Source organism: Tasmannia lanceolata, unplaced genomic scaffold, assembly GCF_043159265.1.
Source record: "Tasmannia lanceolata isolate RefF3 unplaced genomic scaffold, GAP_Taslan_0.1 ptg001289l, whole genome shotgun sequence".
NCBI lineage: Eukaryota > Viridiplantae > Streptophyta > Magnoliopsida > Canellales > Winteraceae > Tasmannia > Tasmannia lanceolata.
This window is the reverse complement of record NW_027519949.1, coordinates 17,464-27,564: the sequence shown is the minus strand read 5'-3', so window position 1 is coordinate 27,564 and position 10,101 is coordinate 17,464. Positions and strand designations below refer to the sequence as shown.

Below are 10,101 nucleotides of genomic sequence, written 5' to 3'. Positions count from 1 at the left end.
CGATAAGTACGATGGAACCGGATGTCCGAGAAACCACGTCAGGTGGTTCATTACTCTTTCTCAGCAGCACGGCCTAAATCAAGAGCAGATGGCCCACCTGTTTCCCATGTCTCTTATAGGAGTGGCCAAAAGATGGTTTTTGAAGTTGAAACCCGAAGAGATTAGGACATTGGAAGAAATCTCTAACCGGTTTGTTGAACAATTCTCTATGGAAGAAGGGATTGAGGTTACAAAAAGAGACCTGAAGCAATTGAAGCAGAACCCTCAGGAAACATTCACATCATTCATCAGGCGCTGGAGGCGCAAGTCTGCTCAACTGGGCCAGAGAATGACAGAGGAAGACCAGATAAAGTTGGTCCTCAAGAGCTTGTCTCCGCAGTACTTTCACTTCATGGTACCGCAGCACTATTAGAACTTCGATCACTTGATTAAGACTGGCACCCAGATCGAGGATGCTATTGCTAAGGGCCTCAGAGCCAAGACGCTATCTGATGTCCGAGAAGGGAAGAGGCCTATGATCCACCCGAAGGAAGTACAAGCAGTCAGTTATACTAGACCAGTGGCCAAGCCTGTTGCGGAAGTTGCTGGACCGGCGATAAGGAGGCAGTTCAGACAGTTTGACCCATTACCGTTTCCACTGCCCATGATACTTAAGAAGTTGATCAGAGACAAGAAGATCAGACTTCCAGATGTCAAACCTGTTCCTAACCCGCTGCCTGTAAACTGGAGAAGTGATCAATACTGTGAATATCACAGGGGCCCGGGGCATATGACTGAGAACTGTTTGGCTTTGAAGCACGCAATTCAGAACATGATCGATAAAGACGAGCTTGCAATTGAAAGGCCGAACATCACTCAGAATCCTCTTCCCAACCACCGTGCTGCTGCTCCTCCCACTACAAACGCTATCTTTGTAGATGAGCCCATCCTTGATCCCTCTGTTCTCATATGCGCTATTACATCAGACAAAACGTATGTTTTGAAGTTTGAGGATGAAGAGCTCAGAGAATTCAAAGAAAAAGAACCTTATGTGCTATCGTTTGACGATGCTGAACTCGCCGAGTCATCTTCGTCCCATTCATATGCGCTTCAGAATGTTGACATGGGAAAAACGAAGGAAGCCGCCTATGTTCTAAGGATGGAAGACTTTGAAGAGGATGTCGGTAATGCACCTTATGTTTTCAAAACGGAGGAAGACGAACTGCTGTTGCTGGACGATCAGTGTGACGAGATACGTCACATGACCAGAGGTGGGCGAGTATTCAAACCACCTGAGTTGAGCGCAGAAAATCCGGCAGAGGTTGCGCGAAACGCAGGAAATCAGAGGCAGAATAAAGTAAGTGCAGACGAAGAAGATGAGAGCCTGTTAAAGCAGCTGAAGAAGACTCAGGCTAATATCTCGGTATGGGGTTTACTCATGGCCTCGTCAAAGCACAGAAAGCTAGTCCTTCAAGAGCTTAATGCGGCACAAGTTTCTGTTAATACCTCACCTGACGAGCTTGTCAGTCTTGTGGGCATGGCCAGAGCCGCAAAAACATTGTCATTCGCTGATGACGATTTACCTCCTGAAGGCCGAGACCATACCAAGCCTCTTAAAATCACAGTCATTTGTAACAAGAAGAAGGTGCCAGAGGTGTTGGTTGACAACGGCTCTGCGCTGAATGTTTGCCCGTTAAGCACCGCGGCAACCCTGGGGTTCAGTCCTGAGAATTTTATTCCATCCGAGCAGGGTATTTTAGCTTATGATGGCACTCGTCGAGATGTAATCGGGACTTTGGTCACTGAGATACAGATTGGCGGAGAGGACTTTGAGGTAGAATTCCAAGTCTTAGATATTAAGGCTTCATTCTTACTATTGCTCGGCCGTCCGTGGATGCACAAGGTCGGTGTTGTTCCGTCTACTCTCCACCAAAAATTGAAGTTCATTCGCAGGAGCAGAGTGATAACTGTAAAAGGGGATCCAGACCTTGAGATAGGGCAGATTACTCCAGACTTAACTAAGGAAAGGTCCGAAGATGTCAGCTTGACGGGGTTTTCATTAGAGGTGACTGTGATCACTTTCAAAGAGGCTATGAACGAGGAAATCTGTTTCCTAACCAGCACGAATTCAAATGTCATCAGGATGATTCGCCGGCAGGGGTATATGCCAGGCGCTGGACTAGGCAAATACCATCAGGGTTTGACTGAGTTTCCGGTATTCAAAGCGTTCAATGGTTTGTTCGGGTTGGGGTACGAGCCTACAAAGAAAGAAATTGTAGAGATGAAGCAGTTAATGCTGAAATGGGCAGAAAACCGCCGTCGGGGCTTGGGGTTGCCAATGGCACCCATTGATTTGAAAATGAACGGCCGATTCCGAAAAGAAGGCGCAACCTTTCCTTTCTGTGGCTTTGCTGAGACATGGGTAGATGAGAACACAGGGCAGATACTTCCGGGGTTTGAGATTTTCTTCGATCTTGAGCTAGAAGAAGAGCCAGTGGGTATGCAGATTGTGGAGGCAGAGTCCGAGACTGACTGGGCAGAGTGCATAGAGCCGAACCTTCTGAATTCACTTTTCCTAGAAGAGTCACAGACTGTGGCCGTGATTGGCAAGAGCCCGCTGATACTGGACCCAACTCGTCTTATCACCCCGGCTGAGGAACCTCTGACTAACTGGACTTCTCAAGTCCTTCCTCAGGTTATTTTCCAGTACAATCGAATTCCTGCAGAAGAGTCGGTCATCCGTAAGTACGTGTCAGTCTCCGAGTTTGATTCAGAGTCTATTTCTTCTAATAAGTCTTTTGATGCAGGTACCATAGAGGACTGTTCCCCTAAGGTCGGTGGCGGTTCTCCTTTTTCCGGCAAGATTGAGTTGAAGAATGTTTCTGATAAAGCATCTGATGTTGTTTCCTCATATAGTTCTGAGTCAGTTGACACAGGTGTCAACATATCCATCGAGTCTGTAAGAACGAGTCCAAAGTTCATTGTACACCCCAATGAGGGTAATTCATCTGCTGATGTATGTGATTCAAATTTCAATGAAATGAAGGATTCTTCTTTTGAGTACATTCCTGTCTCTATTTCATCTACTGAATCTGCTTTAAAATCTGATAATCTTAATAATAACAATCAAGACTCCCCCTCTGATGAGGATGCCGACGAAACTCCCCCTGAAATCAGACATATGATTCAACAGGAGGAGAGTCGCCGAGCAAAACCACTTGACGAGGAAGTTGAAACTGTGAACATTGGTGATGAAACCTCAATTCAGGAAATAAAGATTGGCAAAACTTTATCTCCTGAAGAACGCGAGGAAGTGATCACCCTGCTTAAAGAGTTCAAAGAAGTTTTTGCTTGGTCTTACGATGATATGCCAGGATTAAGTGAGGAAATCGTCCAGCACAGACTACCCTTAATCCTCGGTGCTAAACCAAAGAAGCAAAAACTTCGAAAGCTCAAAACAGAATGGGAGTTGAAAGTCTATGAAGAAGTGAAGAAATTGTTAGAAGTAAAATTCATCCAGGTGGTGGAATATCCTGAATGGCTTGCGAACATAGTACCGGTGCCCAAAAAGGACGGGAAAGTCAGAATGTGTGTTGATTTTAGAGATTTAAACAAAGCAAGTCCTAAAGATGACTTTCCTCTTCCAAGCATTGATCTCCTGGTAGATAATACTGCCGGGCATGCTCTTTTATCCTTTATGGATGGGTTCTCAGGATACAATCAGATTAAAATGGCACCTGAAGACATGTTGAAGACAGCGTTCATTACTCAGTGGGGTACCTATTGCTACAGGGTGATGCCGTTTGGTTTGAAAAATGCTGGTGCTACGTATCAGAGAGCCGCTACGACTCTTCTTCATGATATGATTCACAAAGAGGTTGAGGTTTACGTTGATGACATGATCGTAAAGGGGAAGACTCGGCCTGAGCACACTGTTGCCCTGAGAAAGTTCTTTGAGCGAATCAGGAAGTATCAGCTTCGTCTGAACCCGAGTAAATGTGTATTTGGCGTTACGTCAGGGAAACTCTTGGGGTTTATGGTCAGTGAAAGGGGGATCGAAGTGGACCCGCAAAAGATTAAGGCGATTCAAGAAATGCAGCCACCGAAGACAGAAAGGCAGATCAGAGGTTTCCTTGGCAAAGTTCAGTATTTGAGACGGTTCATAGCACATCTGACGATGACATGTGAACCCATTTTCAAGCTTCTGAAGAAGAATTCCTCGAAGAAGTGGAATGAAGAGTGTCAGGAGGCTTTTGAAAGGGTTAAGCAATGCCTATCCTTGCCTCCCGTTCTATCGCCAGTTATTCCAGGCCAGCCGTTGCTGTTGTACTTATCTATCACAGATACTGCGATGGGTTGCATGCTCGCTCAGCAGGATTTTGAGTCTAGGAAAGAAAGGCCCATCTACTACATCAGCAAGAAGATGCTAGAGTATGAATTAAAATACACTGTTTTGGAGAAGACTTGTCTCGCTTTAGTTTGGGCAACCCAGAGGCTTAGACATTATTTGCTTTCAAACAAGGTTCTTCTGCTTTCGCGAATGGACCCTCTAAAGTACTTGTTTGAGAAACCTGCCCTTACAGGAAGGACTGCAAGGTGGTTATTGTTATTGTCTGAGTTCGACATCACTTATGTCACTCAGAAATCAGTTAAGGGGCGGGTTATAGCTGAACAATTGGCTGATGCTCCAGTTGAGGAGAGTGCTGTTCTAAAAGCCGAATTCCCTGATGAAGAGATTATGGATATCGAAGAGGAAGAGGTTCTCAACACCAAGTGGTTGATGTACTTTGATGGAGCCGTAAACAGTCGTGGTCAAGGAGTGGGTGCAGTCTTGGTATCTCCGAAGAAAGAGTACATTCCTATCTCCATCAAGTTGCAGTTCGAGTGCACCAACAACATGGCAGAGTACGAAGCTTGTATTGCCGGACTCGAAGCAGCCTTAGCTTTGCAGATTCAAGATATTGATGTGTTCGGAGATTCCATCCTGATCATTTACCAGATTAATGGGCAATGGAAAACTCGAGAAGATAGATTGATCCCTTATAATGAGTACTTGGAATCTCTAGTCCAGAAATTCAAAAGCGTCACATTTACTCACTTGTCAAGGACCAGAAATCATTTTGCTGATGCTTTGGCTACTTTGGCCTCGATGTTAGATATCTCTGCTACAATGGAAGTCCAACCGCTAGCCATCAGACTACAATGGGCTCCTGCGCACGTAAATACTATAGAGATTTCAGCTAGATGTCCAGATGGGAAACCTTGGTACACAGATATCAGAAACCTCATTTCAGGCAAGGGTCATCCTCCAGAAGCTTCAAGCAAAGAAAGGAAAACTCTTCACAAGTTAGCCGCTAATTTCATCATTTGCGGCGAAGAGCTGTATAAAAGATCATTCGATGGCATACAACTCCTTTGTGTTGATGAAGATAAAGCTGCACAACTTATTGAACAGACTCATGAGGGTGTTTGTGGACCCCATATGAATGGGAAAATGTTGTCAAGAAAGATTCTAAGACTTGGCTTCTATTGGCCCACAATGGAAGCAGACTGCTTCGCATTTGTAAAGAAATGCCATAAGTGCCAAGTTTATGCGAATCTCATTCATATTCCTCCTTCGGAGTTGCACTCATTGACTTCACCATGGCCGTTTTCAGTATGGGGGATTGATATAATTGGGAAGGTTTATCCGAAGTCTTCGAGTGGGCATGAGTACATTCTGGTCGCGATTGACTATTTTACAAAGTGGATAGAGGCTACATCTTATGCTTCCATCACTTCGAGCACAGTTGCGAAGTTCATCCGTACCAATATAATTTGCAGATACGGAGTACCTCACGAGTTGATTTCAGATAATGGATCGCATTTCAAGAAAGAGGTGTTACACCTGTGTGAAGAGTTCAAGATAAGGCATCACAAGTCGTCTCCTTACAGGCCGCAGACGAATGGAGCCGTTGAAGCAGCAAATAAGAACATTAAAGTCATTATCAGTAAGATGACTGAGACATATAAGGACTGGTCGAACAAACTCCCTTACGCCTTATGGGCTTATAGGACATCGATCAGGTCTTCAACAGGCATGACTCCATATTCTTTGGTGTACGGGATGGAGGCTGTTCTCCCTGTTGAGTTGAGAATCCCCTCTTTGAGAGTGATGATGGAGGCCAACCTGCCAGAGTCAGAATGGGCGAGGGCCAGACACGATGAGCTGCAGATGATAGATGAGAAGAGGCTGAAAGCCTTATATCATATCCAGGGATATCAGAGACGGATTGAGAGAGCTTTCAACAAGAAAGTTCGTGTCCGAGATTTGAAGCCTGGAGATCTTGTGTTGAAGTCCTATAGGGCGCCGGTATTTGACCCAAGAGGAAAGTTCAGGCCAAACTGGTCTGGTCCTTACATTGTTGATGAAGTCCTGCCTGGAAAAGCTGTAAGACTCCTCAATGAAAATGGAGAAAAATTAAATGAACCTACAAACCTGGATCAATTAAAGAAATATTATGCTTAAGTACACCAGGAGGCCATCCTTGGACGTTTCGAGCTTCAAGCCAATATCCTAAATGTTTTAAACTATTTGCAAACCCTTGGGGCTAAAAAAAAAAAATAAAAAAATGAATGATGAAACCCCTTTATGCTAAAAGAGCCTTTGAGCCGAAAGCAAAATCAAAGTTTCTCCGTCAAACTTAAAACTAGGGGCATCTTTTATGACTTTCGTCATAAAAGATTTTACACCTGAACTACGCGTGACCTGATTCCCAATTTCTTTGGGGATACGTAGGCAATCTGGATGATCCAGATTCGGTCCAATTATATGCAGACATATCAAAGCCTTGTTTAAACCTAGACCTACCCGAAAGTCCTTCTGGTGTACTCAGGCCCAGGTTTGTAGAGAAACAGAAAGAAAGAAAAATGATGGAGTCTTAGACCCGCTAGACTGAAAACCCGCAAGGGCGGTTTAGGCAAAAGTTAGGGTCATTCACCCGCTAAGCTGAAAACCCGAAAGGGCGGTTTAGGCAAAAATCAGGGTGCTGAGCCTGCTGGATGGAAAATCTGTAAGGGCAGACAGTCCAGGCAAAAATTAAGGCATGCGGTCCTCCGAATCGAAAACTTGAAAAGGCGATTTGGTCATGGCAGTGACTTCATGAGGAGATGGCGGAGCTTTAAAAAGCCAGCTAAACTTTCGGTTTCTTTGGCACTTTCTCAAAGTCTGAGTAAGCGCCATTAAGACTTCTTTTGATACTCTTTGAATTAGGGGAGATTGAAACCGAACAATCTAAAGGGATAATAACCATGGCAGAAATCCTGAAAAGAGGGTTGAAACACATTTAAACACGGTGTTCAAAAGATTCTAAGAGAGGGTGACTTTCACCATTTTTTTATTTTTTATTTTTTCTTATCAGACTAAGAAGCAGATTTAGTCTATCTTGGTATTTGAGTCAGGTGTCCGTCAATGTCCTCGTTGTTGTTCGTCAAAGTCTTTCCTTTGTCGAGTCAAGGCCAATTCTTCGGAGTCCTGTTTAGTTAAAAGCTCCTCCCCAAGCCGGGGTGGCAAAAAAAAAAAAAATAATAAAAAAAAAAATGGAGGGAAAGCAGAGCTCTCAGAGAAGCAGAGAATTTGTGACTCCTGTGAACAAGTGTCTCGTACTAGCAGAGAATTTGTGACTCCTGTAAACAAGTGCAGAGCAGAGCAGAATTCAGAGGTTGATAGGCTTTTAGCCCAGTTCCAGAGTTAGCAGATGACAGTGATGAAGCAAGATTTTGAGCAGAGCCATGTTCTTGTATTTTGAGGAGCTTTATAAGCCCAAGTATTCATCAGAAAAGTTTGTAACCCCAAGTATGCATTAATGAAAGCCTTTGGCCCGTTTTTCTTGTGTCGCTCTCCAAATGAATTTTGTCATGGAAGTAATCATACTAGGGGCATCTTTTATGGCTCGCGTCATAAAAGATGTCAAATACACATTGATATTTGAAATGGACGTTCTCCTCAAATAGAGACCAGAGAAGTTTGAACACGCTCTTTTAGTTCAAGCTCTCCCGTCGAGTTGTTTTCTTTTAGAATAAGATTTTCAAAAAAAAAAAAAAAAATCTTGCCCCCAGTAAAAAGGGCTTTTTGTTTAATGTGCTTGTTTCATTCTTACTTTCGAGCATTTGGTTAGTTTTGCTTTGGTAAAGCTTCGACTTCAAAAAAAAAAGAAAAGAAGGAGACTGCAGACTCTTTGAGTGTTTGTATTTGAGACTCTTTGAGTAGTTGAGACCCTTTGAGTGTTACAGACTCTTCGGGTAGTTGAGACTCCTTGAGTATAAATGTTTTGTGTCGATTTGAGACTCTTTGAGTAGTTGAGACCCTTTGAGTGTTACAGACTCTTCGGGTAGTTGAGACTCCTTCAGTATAAATTTTGTGTTGACTTGAGACTCTTTGAGTAGTTAAGGCCCTTTGAGTGTTACAGACTCTTCGGGTAGTTGAGACTCTCTGAGTATAAATGTTTTGTATGGATTTGAGAATCTTTGAGTAGTTAAGGCCTTTTGAGTGTTACAGACTCTTCGGGTAATTGAGACTCCTTGAGTATAAATGTTTTGTATCGATTTGAGACTCTTTGAGTAGTTGAGGCCCTTTGAGTGTCACAGACTCTTCGGGTAGTTGAGACTCCTTGAGTATAAATGTTGTGTTGATTTGAGACTCTTTGAGTAGTTGAGTCCCCTTTTGAGTGTTATAGACTCTTCGGGTAGTTGAGGCTCTTTGAGTATAAAGGTTTTTTTGCATGTGTTTGAGACTCTCAGAGTGTTACAGACTCTTTGAGTGATTGATTTATATTTGCATTGATAATGGTCTGCATTCTCTAAAAGTAATTTCTTTGTGTTAGTTTTCTTAAAGCTTTGTTGTTAAAAAGAGTGTGTTTGTGTCTGCTTTAATAGAGCCCTTGCGCATTTGTTTTAGATAGTTGAGTCGTGAGTATTAGAGAGAGGCCATCTCATTGAGATGTCGTGATTGCAGAGTTAGGGGTCGGTGAGAGGTCTTCTCCCTCCTGCTTGCAGTTTTTGATTCTCATAGGGTTACTTTGTTGTGTGCCTTTGCAAATACCATCTTTAGAACCCGAAAGCCCAAAATTTTTGCTTTGCTTTGTTTTCGGATCGATCAAAATGTGGTGCCTGTTCAGCTTTGCCACTCGCGTGTTTCACACGCTCTGTCAAAGAGGGGCATCTGTAGACACCCCCATTTTGCTCCGCTTTAGCAAACGAAAATTTCCATATTAGGATCATTTTTCATCGCTTTCTGTCAATTCCCATCTCTCATCCATTCCACTTCCTTCCATCTTTGTTCCAGCTATATCTTTCCACGGGAAATTGAAATGTCTGAATTTGGCCGGAAAGTACGCGTATCATTTTTTATTCAAATTTTAAAATGGGGACGAATGTGAGCCAGTCCATTCTTAAACCAAATTTCATTGGAGGATTCTCGACCAAGATGAGTGGGCTCACCCGCATATTTGAAGTTCGAATTTTATTTCATGAGTGTTCAGTCATGTAATGGACCTACTAGCCCTTTAGAGCTTATCATATTAGGATGATCTGGGCCATCTATGAAGAGACACAAAGTGTGTGGAAATGTTTAACTCCAAGAATCTTTCTCAGATACTTTCCAGGTCAGTAATCTCATATTTTGGGAAAGCTAGTGCAGTGGCAGCTCATTCCTCATGTTTCAAGATCTCGGCAGTGATTTCTATTCTAGAAATCTCATCAGTTTTGGAATAGGAATCTTTCCAGCTCACACAATAGGGGGAATTGCAATATCTTTTACACTTGATAAAAGGGGACGAGGCCTTTGCTGGGCTGGAACAGGCTGGAACGACAGCTACCACACCTCTTTGGGTGGGGATATATTAGACAACCCTGGAATTCCTTCGAAAGAAAGATCCTGATCTTTTTTTTTTTTCTTCCTAACAGCAGCCCCCCTCACTCTCAAACTCTCTCACTCTCTAACTCTCTCGGATCCTCTGTTTTGGGTTTTACTTTCTCAAGCTCCCTACATTACCATCTTCCCTACTCTCCCTTTGTCTCTTCCTATTCCCATTTTTTTTCCTCTGTTTCGGCCTCTTCCCCACACGGTTTCTCTCCCTCTCATCA

At 43.4% G+C, this 10,101-nt stretch overlaps 1 protein-coding gene across 1 annotated transcript; it reads left to right on the top strand.

Moving 5' to 3' along the window:
* Positions 1 to 88: 88 nt before the first annotated feature.
* On the top strand, positions 89 to 9,729 carry LOC143869499 (uncharacterized). Its single transcript, XM_077376272.1, has 7 exons — positions 89 to 394; positions 446 to 1,336; positions 1,442 to 2,213; positions 2,406 to 2,720; positions 2,787 to 2,978; positions 4,671 to 4,813; positions 9,610 to 9,729. Exons 1-7 carry the CDS (start codon positions 89 to 91, stop codon positions 9,727 to 9,729), a joined length of 2,739 nt encoding a protein of 912 aa, XP_077232387.1.
* Positions 9,730 to 10,101: the final 372 nt, after the last annotated feature.